This window comes from Miniopterus natalensis, chromosome 12 (genome assembly GCF_054644295.1).
Source record: "Miniopterus natalensis isolate mMinNat1 chromosome 12, mMinNat1.hap1, whole genome shotgun sequence".
Classification (NCBI taxonomy): domain Eukaryota; kingdom Metazoa; phylum Chordata; class Mammalia; order Chiroptera; family Miniopteridae; genus Miniopterus; species Miniopterus natalensis.
The window spans coordinates 3,785,455-3,799,193 of NC_142092.1; the positions used below are offsets into that span (position 1 = coordinate 3,785,455).

The window sequence follows — 13,739 nt, forward strand, 5'->3', positions numbered from 1 at the left end:
ATAGCTCAGTTAGTTCAGCGCTGTCCCATGCACCAGAAGGTCACCAGTTCAATTTCCGGTCAGGACAGGGCTTGATCCCCAGCAGAGGGCATGTAGGAGGCAACCAATCCATGTTTCTCTTTCACATAGATGTTTTTCTCTCTCTCCCTCTCCCCCCCCTCTCTCTCTCCCTTCCTCTCTTTCTAAAATCAATAAAAACATATTTTTTTTAAAAACCAAACAAAACTGGGGAAAACAGAGAAGAGTCCTCTCACATTTCCAGATGTCAGAAAAATAAAGTATTCCTACGTTCTTAATATAATTAAACTTAAAGAGAGAAAAAAATCATAAAATAACTCAAATTTTAGAGAATTGAAAAGCCAGTGGGTTAGGTAAAATAATTAGGAAAGAGCACTAGTAAAAACTCTGAATTATAAAATATTCATTAAAAAATAACTTTTGGACTTCTAGACAAAAAGAAGACATGAACTTGGGTACCTGACAACTTTATATACACCTTAGTCACAAATAAAATAATGAGAGTAAAGTATGCTGATCCCATTATCTTAAATAGATAGTGCTTCATTCTTGACACTGATAGTTAAAGAAACAGAGACTTGAAATTAAAAATATTTTACTCTTACTCGAAAGAAACGAAGTTGTGCATAAATGGAAAGACATCCTGGGTTCATAGATTGAAGAGTGAATAGTTAATATGTCAATATTACCCAAAGCAATCAGCAGATCCAATGAAATCACTTTCAAAGTCCCAATGACATTTTTTTTAAAGAAATAGAAACATCCATCCTAAAATTCATATGAGACCTCGAAAAACTCCAAATAGCCAAATTTGAAAAGAACAAAATTGGAGGACTTACATGTCCTCCTTTCAAAATGTAACTATAAATCTATACTAATCAAAAGTGTGGTACTGGTATAAGGACAGACATACAGACCAATGGATATAACAAAGAGCCCAGAAAACTTTGCAAATATATATATATATATATATATATATATATATATATATATATATATATATATATTCAGATGATTTTCAACAAAGGTAGCAAGATCACTCAATATGAAAAGGACAGTGCTGGAAAAGACTGAAGTTGCATGAACAGGCAAATGCAAAAGTCTAAAGCTGGAACCTTAGCTCACAAACTGGATTAAACACCTAAACTTAAGGGCTAAACTATAAAACTCTTAGGGGGAAAAAAGAGAAAAATCTTTATGACATTCAACTTGACAATGACATTTTGGATATGGCATTAGAAAAATACGTAATTTGGCTTCATCAAAATTAAAAACTTTTGTGTGTCAAAAGACACTATCAAGAGAATAAAAAGACAAACCAGGGAATGGGGGAAAATATTTGCCAATTATTTATAGATAAGGGATCAATATCTAGACTATATAAAGAACTCCTACAACTCAACAATAAAAATACCAATCAGATTCAATGGGCAAAGGCCTTACATAGATATTTCTCCAAAGAAGACATACAAATGGCCCATAAGCACATGAAAAGATGCTCAACATCATTAAGAAAATGCAAATCAAAATCACAATGACAATACCACTTCACACCCATTAGGTCGGATATGACGAAAAAGAAAAGAAAAAAACCCCACCCCAAGTAACAAACGGATGTGGAGAAGTTGGAAGCCTTGTACACTGCTGTTGGAAATATAAAATAGTACAGGTGTTGTGGAAAAAATATGCAGTTCTTCAAAAAATTAAACAGACTTACCATATAATCCAGCAATTCCACTCAAAGGTTATACTTGAGAGAACTGAACGCAGGACTTCAACAGATAGACTGGGTGTTACACACCTGTCTTCATAAAAGCACTATTCCCAATAGCCGAAGGTGGACCCAACCCAGTGTCCAACAACAGACGGACAAGTAAACAAGATGTGGTAAAGAACATAAAATGGAATATTATTCAGCCTTAAAAAAGAATGAAATCACGACATATGCTACAACACAGATGAACCTTGAAGACATCATGCGATATGAAATAAGCCAGGCAAAAGGGATAAGTTTTATGATTCTGCTTAAATGAGGTAACGAGAGTAGCCAAATTCACAGAAACAGAAGATGGAATGGTGGTTCCCAGAAGCTGGGGGAGAAGGAATGGCAAGTTACTATTTACTGGGGACAGATTTTCAGTTTGGAATAATGAAAAAGTTCTGGAGCTAGATACTGATGATGGTTGTACAGCAATGTGACTGTTTCTTTCCATTCTAGTAATCTTATCAGCAAAGACCAGTTCATAGAAGTGCTCTACACTCTCAGGGAAAAATGCACCAATTATACTTTTATACCTGCATTGAAATTGGCTTTGGAGATGGAACTAGTACTCACATTTCCCATGACCCATTCGAATGTATAAGTAAACAACCATGCCAGGTGATTCACACCTATAACTGCCAGCATATTTGTCCATTATCTGTGGAGAAAAGCTGGTTAACTGTTCTGGTGCCAAGAGCACCTGCAAGTAAACAACAGAATCGAGAAAACTCCTCAAGGGATCATAGTACAGGTACAGGTACTAGCATGTTACATTCTAAAGAAAATCCTATGCCTGACAGATGTTATTAGCTCAACTAAATTGAATGCAAATAATAATTATTATAATAATAAAAATATACAAAATAAAGGAGAGTTAATACCAGTCATAAAAACAATAGTCCTGACCTAGTTAGGCTTTGGGGGAAACCTGAACCTTGAGATATGATTTAGGTTGACTCTTTCAGAACTGGCTTTTGTGTGGATCACTGCTGTCAATAATTTGATGATATACAACTAAGTAGGATCTGGGGGATTACAGAACAACCAAACATAATTCTAGTTATGCCAGAAACAAACAAAAGGAATAAAAAGGAGTCTCTGAATATATCAGGATCAGACTTAAGCAGCATTACTTTACAAGAAGCAGGGCTCAGTATTTAAACTTGAGATCTACAATAATTAAGAAGCTCAAAACAACAAAGTCTAGCTCAGGAAGTAAAGATTATACTGCTATGTGATAAGCCTTCTATGATTATATTCTTTTTTTTTTTTTAAGATTTTTTTTTATTGTCTTTTAGAGAGAGAAGGAGGAAGAGGAAGAGAGAGAGAGAAACAACCATTGGCTGCCTCCTGCCCCAGCAGACATTTGCCCTTACCGGGAATCGAGCTGGAACCTTTCAGTGAACAGGATGACGCCCAACCACCTGAGCCACACCAGCCAGGGCTCTTTATTAGCATTAGTCATTTTACTTCAAGTACCCTTGACAGATTAATTTTTCAAAATGTGTATTACAAAATAAATAGGAATATAACTACACTTCTTTCAAGATATTCCATCATATAAGATTCACTGATTTGTACAGAAGCATTCCTCCTTCATTTATTCCAAATAACTGCAAATTCCAGGAACCAATTAAAATGTTTTTCTTTAAAAACTATAAGGAAAGAATATTATTTTAAATCTCCAAGTTAAAATGAGTTTCACTTTTTCATATGTGTTTAAATTTAAAGACTTTAGACACTACCTTGAAATGTTTAAATGTGCGCTTCCGATATTCACACCACTCCACAAAAAAGTGTAGGCTTCGGAAAAACATAAACAGATCTCTTCTTTCTTCTGCTCTGTAGGAATAAAAATTTCTATGATTAATAAATATTATTAAATGAGAAGTCCAACCTGGCTCTCCTCCTTAATATTGCTTTTTTAGATATCCTTCACTAAAGCTAAAAAACAATATTATTTTCAGATGTACTTCTACATACTGAACTCTGCACTGTTGAGTACGTGCCCATGTGACTGCTAATGGGACTTTCTCAGCCTAGAGCTCCCTGTTCCCCATTTCCAAATGTTTCAGTCCTACCCATCTTTCAAGGCACCACTCAAATGCCACCCTCTCCTTGAAATTTTATTTCAGAACTGGTAGAATAAAGAATACATCTTGTCTTTGACCCTAGTTGCTGGTACAGAGCCTCAAAAACCCTTCAGATTTAATAATGACTCAAGGTGACCCCTAGACAGCCTCAGGATAGGGACTGGTCACCAGAAAGACCAACCACTTGATCAAAGAGAGTGAAACTTTGGGGCAAGCAGGCCTCCAAGGAGGAGAGGGGGTAGGAAGCACTCAATCACATGGGCAATCATTTAATCACCGATCACTATGTGAGGAAGCACCAACACACAATCCGTACAATAAAGCTCGTGGAGCTTCCAAGTTGGTGAACTCACGGATGTGCTGGGAGGCTAAGGTAGGGATTCTGAGGGAAAGGGCACAAAGCTCTACATTTCTCCTCGTACCCCACCGCACACCACTGCCTATTCACTGCTTCCATTTGGCTGTTTCTAGGTTGTAACTTTCATAATAAAACCACAACTTTTAGCAGAGCATTTTCATTGAGTTCTCTTGAGTCTTAACAAATTATCACATCTGAGGGGATTGTGGGAACGTACAAATTATTGCTAAGTAGGTCAGATATGCAGGTGGCCCCCAAGACTTGTGGCTGACATGAAATGGAGTGTCTTGTGGAGGGCACTGCCCTTAACCTGTGGGTCTATGCTAAATCTGGGTACTGTCAGGGCTGAATTGAATTAAAGGACACCCAGTTGGTGTCAGAAAATTATTGTCTGAACAATGATTTCAACACCACACCACATATCCTATTCCAAAATCACTAGAAATAATTTCTGTGTCTATGAGCTCCCATAGGAATTTATCTTAATTCCCTTAATACTATACCTATTGTTAAGTTGACCCCTACAGACCCAAGCAACTTGTAGTTAAGATATGTGTATTCATTTACTCATTCATTCAATAAATGTGGGAGTAAAGTTCCCAACCTGGTCATGATAGATTTAAAAGCACATTCCTCCCAAAGACTACCATTAAGTACAATTTGGAATCATTGATATAACACCTGTAACTGTACTAAAAGATTCTGAAATGTGGACAGAGGAATGCAGAATGGGGAAAGACTTCAGGAATTAAGGGAGGATCGGGTGTTCAGTTCCTAGCGATTTATTTTTGCCTCCTGTATTTCCCAAATGGACACTGAAGAGACTGCAACCCAGAGATGCCATAGGGTAAAGTTAAAAAAAGGCCTAGGGAAACACTGCTACCCTCTAGCCAGCAGAGGTCATAAAAGGTAAGTGGAAGGACACTGGTCTTGGTAATGATTTTTTTAATTTGACACCAAAAGCTAAGGCAGCAAAAGCAAAATAAACAAGGGACTACATCAAACTAAAAAAGTCCTGCAGAGCAAGCAAAACCATTAACAAAATAAAAAGGGAACCTACCAAATGGAAGATATTTGGGAAATATTTCCAAAGCATGTATCTGATAGGGGTTAATAACCAAAATACATAAAGAACTCATACAACAGCAAAAACAAAACAAAACATAACATAACCCCATTAAAAAATGGGCAGAGGACCTAAAGAAACATTTTTCCAAAGAAGATATACAGATAGACAAAAGGTGCTCAACATCGCTAATCATCAGAAAAATGCAAACCAAAACCACAACGAAATATTACCTCACCCCTTTCAGAATGGCTGTTATCAAAGAGGCAAGAAATAACAAGTGTTGAGAATGTGGAGAAAAGGGAGCCCTTGTGCACTGCTGGTGGGAATGTAAACTGGTTCAGGCATATGAAAACTGTATGAAGTTTCCTCAAAAAATTACAACTACAATGACCATGTATGATATACCAACTCCATGAAAGTTCATGCTAACCACGCCCCTAACTGCACACAGTAGCAGTCTGAAGATGGCATCCCATTTTCTTGGTGGGGAGCCCTGTCCTAACCACAGCAAAGTGGATCTTGTTCCCAACTGAATTATTTGTTTTGATCTCTCTGTGGGGTCCCTGAGGACTAATTAAAGGGGCCAGACTATTTTTCACTTAACTCATAACTTTCTTGTAGTAAAGACATATTATGCAGAGGACTTTTTTAATATTGATTATTAGAGAAAAGGAGAGGGAGGGAGAGAGAAACATCGTGTGAGAGTGAAACACTGATCAGCTGCACCCTACACGCCCCCTACCAGAGGTAGAGTCCGAAGCCTGGGCATGTGCCCTGACCGGAAATTGAACCAGCAGCTTTTCGGTGCAAGAGACAACACCCAACCAAGTGAACAACACAGGCCAGGGCCAGAGGACATTTCTTAAAGACACTGAAAGTCAAATGAGCAGCCGATGTTGCCTGAGGCAAAATAACAGTTAAGACAACATACATGACAAAAGCCAAGGAAGGAAAAGGTGCAGAGTGAGAAGCTTTAGACTAAAGATTTTGAAAAGAGTTCCTCTATACCAAGAAACTAGAAAGCCGTATGACTGTCCAGAGCAGGATGCATGCTCAGAAAAGACCTGAGAAGACAAATTTTCACCTCTGGCTAATTATTTTTAATGTTTTTACTGATTTGAGAGAGAGGAAGGAAGAGGGAGAGATAGAAACATCAATGATGACAGTCACTGATCGGCTGCTTTCTACAGGCTCTCCACTGGGGATCGAGCCCACAACCTGGATATGTGCCCTGACCTAGAATCAAACCATGGTCTCCAGGTTCATAGGTTGACGCTCAACCCCTGAGCCACGCCGGCCAGGCAACCTCTGGCTTATCTTTAGGCTAAAGGTAGGCAGGGCATAAAGGCTAAGGCAGAGTTGTGAAAGTGTTGAAGTAGTGCCCCAACACAAAGCCAAAATGCAAAAACTTGGAGATAATGTATTTTTTCTTTTATTTCCTTTCTGTACATCATAATAGTTAAAATGTCCTGTATTCAACAACAAAAAAAACAACTAAGCATGCAAAAAATATATAAATATATAATGGCCCAGCTATACAAAAAAAGGAACACAAACTGTCCTTAAGGAAACAGGCAGTGGAGCTACTAGACAGAGATGTTAAACCAGCATATCCTAAATATGTAAAGAGAACTCAAGGGAACCAAGAAAACAACTCTGCAACAGAGAATAAGGCAAATTATAAAAAGGAAGTAAGTAGATATTTTAGAACCAATAACAAAAAATGAAAAAGTCACTACAAAGGTCCAAAAGCATGTCTGAACAGGCTGAACAACCAACAGAAATTAATACAAGTAACATGATATTATCCAGTTTAAGTGGCAGGGAGAAAAGACAATGAGGAAAAAAATGGACCCTAAAAGCGCATGGGACACCATCAAGTACACCAACATAGGCATAATGGGAGTCACAGAAAAAGAGCTGAGAGAAGGAGCTTAAAGTATATCTCAAGAAATAATGGTCAAATCCACTCCAAACTGGATGAAAAAATTATACAAATCTAAGATCACAAACTGTAAAAAATTAATTCAAATTTATCCACACCAAGACACATACTCAAAGTGTCAAATATCAAAGAGAGAATTCTCAGAGTGACGAGAAGTGACTCATTACACAAGGAATCATCAGTAAGACTAATAGCTGATTTACCATAAAAAACAATGGAGGCCAAGAGATACTGGGATAACAATGTGCTAAAAGAAAAAGTCAACCAATAATTCTCTATCTGGCAAAACTATCCTTCAAGAACGAAGAAGAAATCAAGACATTCCCTAATATTAAAAAGGTGAGAGACTTCATTACTAATATACTCACGTACAAAAACACTAAAGGGAATATCCTTCAGGCTAAAATGAAAGAAACAGCGGAGAGTAACCTTTTCAAAGTCTTTTGAAGAAATAACAAACATTGGTTACATAGATAAATAACAAAGACAGTATTGTTGCATTTTTTATTTATAACCCCTCTTTTTTGCCTGTATGATTTAAAAGACAAATGCATAAGGTAAAAATTTTAAATCTATGTTAATGCATGCATACAGTATGTATAAAGATATAATCTGTGATGATGATAACATAAGACAAATGAAGATATAAGAAAAGTTTTTGCATATTATTAAAGCAAAGTTTTTATTAATTCAAAATAGATTGTTATAAGTTTAAGACATTAATTGCAATCCTCAAGGTAGCCACTAAGAAAATAACTAAAAAATTATACAGACAACAAAATGGGAAGGGAATCAAAATGGTACATTACAAAAATCAAATAAACTTTAAACAAGGCAGTAATGAAGGAATTAAAAAAAGATATAACACACAGAAAACAAATAATAAAATGACAGAAGTAAATACTTTCTTACAGCAATTACTTTAAAATGTAAATGGCTTAAACTCTCCAATTAAAAGGTCAGTTGGGAGAATGAATTTTTTAAAAATGATCCATCAATATGCTGTCTATAACAAACTCACTTTAGAGGTTAAAAAAATACTACAAAGGTTAAAAACTGAGGCTTGAAAAATATTTCATGCAAATAGTAGCCAAAAGAGAGCTGGGGTAGCTATGCTATCCCAAAATAGACTTTAAGTTAAAAATTGTTACAAGAGGCAAAAAATTACATTATATATTGATAAAGGGTCAAGTCACCAAGAAGAGACAATAATGGGGTCAACCCACCACAATGTAACACATACACCTAATGAAGAATCCCAAAATATATTAAGTACAATATGACAGAACTAAGGAGAGGAGCAATTTAACAAAACAGTAGGATACTTCAGTATCCTACTTTTAATAATGGATAGAACTAGACAGAAGATCAATAAAGAAATAGAGGATTTGAATACTATAAACCATTAGACCCAACAGACATATACAAAGCATGCCACTTAACAACAAAATCCCATATTGTTCTCAAGTGCACATAAACGTTCTCCAGGATAGACCATATGTTAGGTCCCAAAACAAGTCTAAATACATTTTTAAAATCTGAAATAATATAAAAGTATCTATTCCAACCATAATGGCATAAAAGTAGAAATCGGTAACAGAAAAAAAATGGAAAATTCTTAACATGTGCAAATTAGATAACATACTCTTAAACAACCAATGGATCCAAGAAGAAATAACAAAGGAAATTAGAAAATAATTTTATTAAAATAAAAATACAATACACTAAAACTTGAGAAAACCAGTGCAAAGAGGAAAATTTCTAATTGTAAATACCAAACTTTAAAAAGAAGAAAAATGTCATATCAATAACCTAAGTTTATACCTAATGTAACTAGAAATAATAGACCAAAAAGACTTGAAATGAATAATTTAAAACTGAAAAATATAACAAATTCAAATCTTACCAGATGGGTTCCATAGCAGAATGGAGATAAAACAGGCTGGGCGGGGGGGGGGGGGGAGATCCTTATGGCATTGTTAATAAATAACAAAAAGTTTAACCTCTGTATTGTCAATCTCAGAAGGAGAAAGGAAAGGGCCTGGGGCTGAAAATATATTTGAAGAAATAAGGACTAAAGAGTCACCAACTTTGACCAAAACATATATACCGATTGATTCATAACCATGGCTAGGCCCAGACAAATGACCAAATTTCCCAGCAGTTCTTGAAAGCAGGAAGAGAAAAATGAGACATTACAAATAAGGGAACAATGATGTGAAACACTGTGCATTTCTAATAAAAAAACATGGAGGCCAGAAGCAAGTGGCACCACATTTTTCAAGTGCTGAAAGAAAAGAACTGTCAAACTATAATTCTATATACAGAGAAAATCTTCAGGAATGAAAGGAGAATAAAGACATTTTCACATTGAAAATAATTAACGTATTTTGTCCCCAGAGACATCATCATTCACATGGTTTCCTTTAGCTCTTTGAGCATATTTTAAAAAGCTGACTTAAAAGTCTCTGTCTAGTAAGTCCAGTGTCTGGGCTTCCTCAGGGTCTGTTTCTACTGATTGACTGCTTTTTTTCCTGTGTATGAGCCATACGTTCTTGTTTTGTTTTTGTGTTGTGCATGTTATGATTTTTGTTAAAAACTAAACATTATAAAAAATATAGTGTGGCAATTCTAAAAATCAGATTCCCCTCTCTCCACAGGGTTAATTTGTTGTTCTTTTTATTTGTTTAGTAACTTTTCTGAATTAACTTGTAAAGTCTGTACTCTTTGTTATGTGTGGCTACTGAAGTCTGCTCAGTTAGCTAATATTTGGACAAAAATTCACTTCAACACCTAGAACCCGTATGTCTCCCAGTCTTTGCGAAGGGGCTCTTTGTGTGTTCTGGAACATGCCTTCAATGCTCAGCAAAGCAAGTGACAGCTATCTTCGCCTTCAATTCCTACTTTTGCAGAACCTCATGACTAGCCAGTAGCAAGAAGTTACGGCCATTTCAGGACTTTCCTGAACATGCACATAATCCTGGGCATGCACACAACCCACACATGGGAAGGACCTTCTAGATTCCCAGAGTATGTTAGAGCTTTTCGAAGACCCTAAAGCCATCCCATTCTCCAGCTTTTCCTTCTAAGCTTTTTGGTTACCCTATTAAATTGCTACAGCTGTTATCCACCAGCCAAGGAAGCCATGAAGTTTAAAAATTGTCTCCAAACACCTTCAACAAATGCTCTCAGAGAAAAGGCTTCACACCGAATGAGTTCTGAGTCAGGTCAAATTCAGACTTCCAAGTGAGATCTGTCAGGGAACCAAGGAATAGGTCAAACAATGACAATTCACTGAAAATAAGGCTCTGAAAATATGTCTGACCTATTCTGCTTCCTCTGGTGACTGCAGGCTTTCAGTTATCAAGGCTGCTCCAGAGCTGGTAAGGGACAGATGGGAAGACAGCATTTAAAAAGCCACAAAAGTCTACTTATAAAGATTCTGCTCTCTGAATACATACAATCCTTTAGTTTATTTACAGATTCTAAATTTTTTATTCTTGCAGTTTTTGCTAGTTTACTTGTTGCTTTTATGAAGGAAAGACTCTTCAGAGGTACTTACTCTGCTAGTGTAACTGATGTCTATGCCTTAGATTTTAAAATAACTCATGTCTCTGTATTAGCCATGTCTTATATTTTCTGGGTTCTGATGTTGTGAAGTCAGGGGCCTTGCTGACCCTGGAGGAACTATCCCTCCCAATGTTAGCCAATTCCAAGAGATAGTAAATAACTTGCTACTGAGCATGCTTTTCAAATGTCATCCAAACAGTCCAGAACCCACACCCCAACTACTACTTTTATCAAGCTCTACAACTCTGACCTAATCATCCTAGGGCCAGGTACCAAATAACTAGGGACAGCCCCCATAACCACAAGCTTCCTGAAATTATTCAACTTAGCCAAGGAAAACCCTGCTCACCATGCCTCACCTGCTCCTTCCTTCAGAAACCACAATAAAGGCTCTTGCCCATATCGCCCTCTCACTCTGTCTCCTGGCCTACTCCAGTGCTTCTCCCTATGGCCAAAGGTGGTATCATGTGCCCCTCCTCTTGGGAACTGTGAGTAACAAACTATCTTTTCAATGGCAATCATCTCCCCGTCTGTTGGCCTTAATCAAATGACAACACCACCTATTAAAATAGGCTCCCATGTATTTATACTTAACTTTCAAATACTGGCCATGCAGTACATATGTGTATACATGTTAGTGTCAAATGAAAGCAAAAAGACCACCCCAGAACACATAAACAGTGGTGAGTTTTGTTTCACTCACGAAAATGGTCTTGTAATTCACTGGGACAGCTTCTCAGCAAAACCTCACAAAACTGGTCTTCCTGGCACCTATAGTGATATTTCTATGAAGATGACCAGTTTGGGGCAGCTCTTGAACATCAAGTAAATGGTCCTCTAAAGCCACTTAGTAGCTAATCTGGGTGATCTTATAAGAACCTGGAATAACAACTCAGTGAGGGCACTTTAGGAAGTCAGTACAAGGACTAACAGAATTGTGATTCTTAGAAAATATCCTGAGAAATGAAAATGATTATTACCTATTTGTAATAATCATTCAGATTACCTGAACTATGATTAAGCTGAGGAACAGTTTGTTCTGAAATTAGTCGCAATTATAGGTTTTAGTACTTTCCCATGCTTTTTTGTAGTTTTTTGTTTCAAAAAGTGTAACATTTAAACAACAAACAAAATTCTCTTGGGAATCCAAGATGTAGGCGGATTAAGTGGAAGCTACACTGAAACTCTCTGAAGACGAAACAGGAATTACAACTAAAACATAGAAAAACCATCCTGAATAATCAACTGAAGACTAGCTGGAAAGAACCCTCATAACCAAGGACCTGAAGTGGAGACCGCAGAGAGACTGGTAGAACGTGCAGAGGTGCGAGAGGGCTGGCTGGGCTCCCACAGGCAGCAGCTGAAATTCCAGAGGGATATCTCAGCTGTGAAGGGTTCCCATTGAGGACTCTGGTGTCTGAACCCCAAGCTGGGCTTCCCAGCCCAGAGCACCAGAAATGAGAAAGTTGCCCACATAACATCTTCCTGTGAAAAGTAGTAGGGTTTCTGTCAGGGAGCAACAGCAGGTACCCTCTTATGCACAAAGATTAGTATGCTGCCACTCACCTTGGGCTTCGGTGGAGGCAGAGTGGACCAGAGCTGTGTGAGGAGAATCCATGGGGGCTGGCTAGGGGAATAGATCTCAGAGGGCAGCCATCTGGAACCCTGTGCTGAGTCATTCCCCCATACAGCAGAGGACCTCTTTCTCAGGCAGACATTTACCTTCCAGGCAGCTTTTGCCTGGGTGGGGAGGGGAAGAGAATGCCCCACCCTGCTGGAAAACCTCTGGCCCCACCCCAGGACGTTTCCACAGCCTGAGGATCCTTAAGAGACTTATAACAATCAGCCGCCCCATCATGTGAAGTTTCTATAGCCTGAGGCTCAATAAGAGACTGAATAATAGCCTCTGGGTGCTTTGAGTCTTTGCCTGATTTGCTTCTGGACCAAGGGCTTGGAAAAGCAGACCTTGGTGCACATCTTGGTCCTGTTACAAACACACACAGCCCCAGCAGAGGAAACCACAAAGTATGGAGCACGGAAAACTTCAAACACGATACTCAAGGCGAGTCACAAACAGTGTCTGACATTGGCCTGAACCAGGAACCATAGACCATCCAAAGACTGGGAGTTCTAGCAGATCTACCTAATACATAGAAACACATCCAAGCAGGCAGCCAAAATGGGGAGACAAAAAGACAAGCCCCAAATGAAAGAACAAAAGGATTCTCCAGAAGAATAGCTAAATGAAATGCAGATGAGCAACCTATCAGATATACAGTTCAGAATAGTGATCATAAAGATGCTCAACAGCATGAAAAAATATATAGAAACTATGAAGGAAATTAAGAATGACATAGTAGAAATAAAAAAAACATTGGAAGGAATGAACAGCAGATTCAGGGAAGCTGAGGATTGGATTGGTGAATTAGAAGACAGGGTAGAAAAAAATCACTCAGAGATCCAAAAAGAAGAACAATTAAAAAACAGAAGTCTAAGGAAGCTGTGGGACAACATGAAATATAACAATATTGACATTATAGGAGTGCTAGAAGAAGTCGAAAGTATGCAAGGGTTAGAGAACCTGTTTGAAGAAAGAATGGCAGAGAACTTCCCTAACCTGGTCAAGGAAAGTCACACAAGTTCAGGAGGCACAGAGAGTCCCAAGCAAGAAGAACCCAAAGAGGCCCACGCCCAGGCACATCATAATTAAAATACAAAAAATTCAAAACAAAGAGAGGATATTAAAGGCAGCAAGAGAAAAACAAGCTGTTACATACAAAGGAGCTCCCATAAGGCTGTCAGCTGATTTCTCATCAGAAACTCTATAGGACAGAAGGGAATGGCATGAAGTATTCAAGGTAATGCAAAATAAGGATCTGAAAAGAGAATACTCTATCCAGCAAGGCTACCATTCAAAATGGATG

General features: G+C 37.8%; 1 protein-coding gene across 1 annotated transcript in view; it reads right to left on the reverse strand.

Moving 5' to 3' along the window:
* Positions 1-3,165: 3,165 nt before the first annotated feature.
* The window catches only part of LOC107534019 (centromere protein P-like), a 39,913-nt gene continuing 29,339 nt past the window's right edge, over positions 3,166-13,739 (reverse strand). The window contains exon 5 of the mRNA XM_087822518.1: positions 3,166-3,622. Within this exon, the coding sequence (XP_087678644.1) occupies positions 3,490-3,622 (133 nt within the window). The 3' untranslated portion in view covers positions 3,166-3,489. The remainder of the gene's footprint in view (positions 3,623-13,739) is intronic.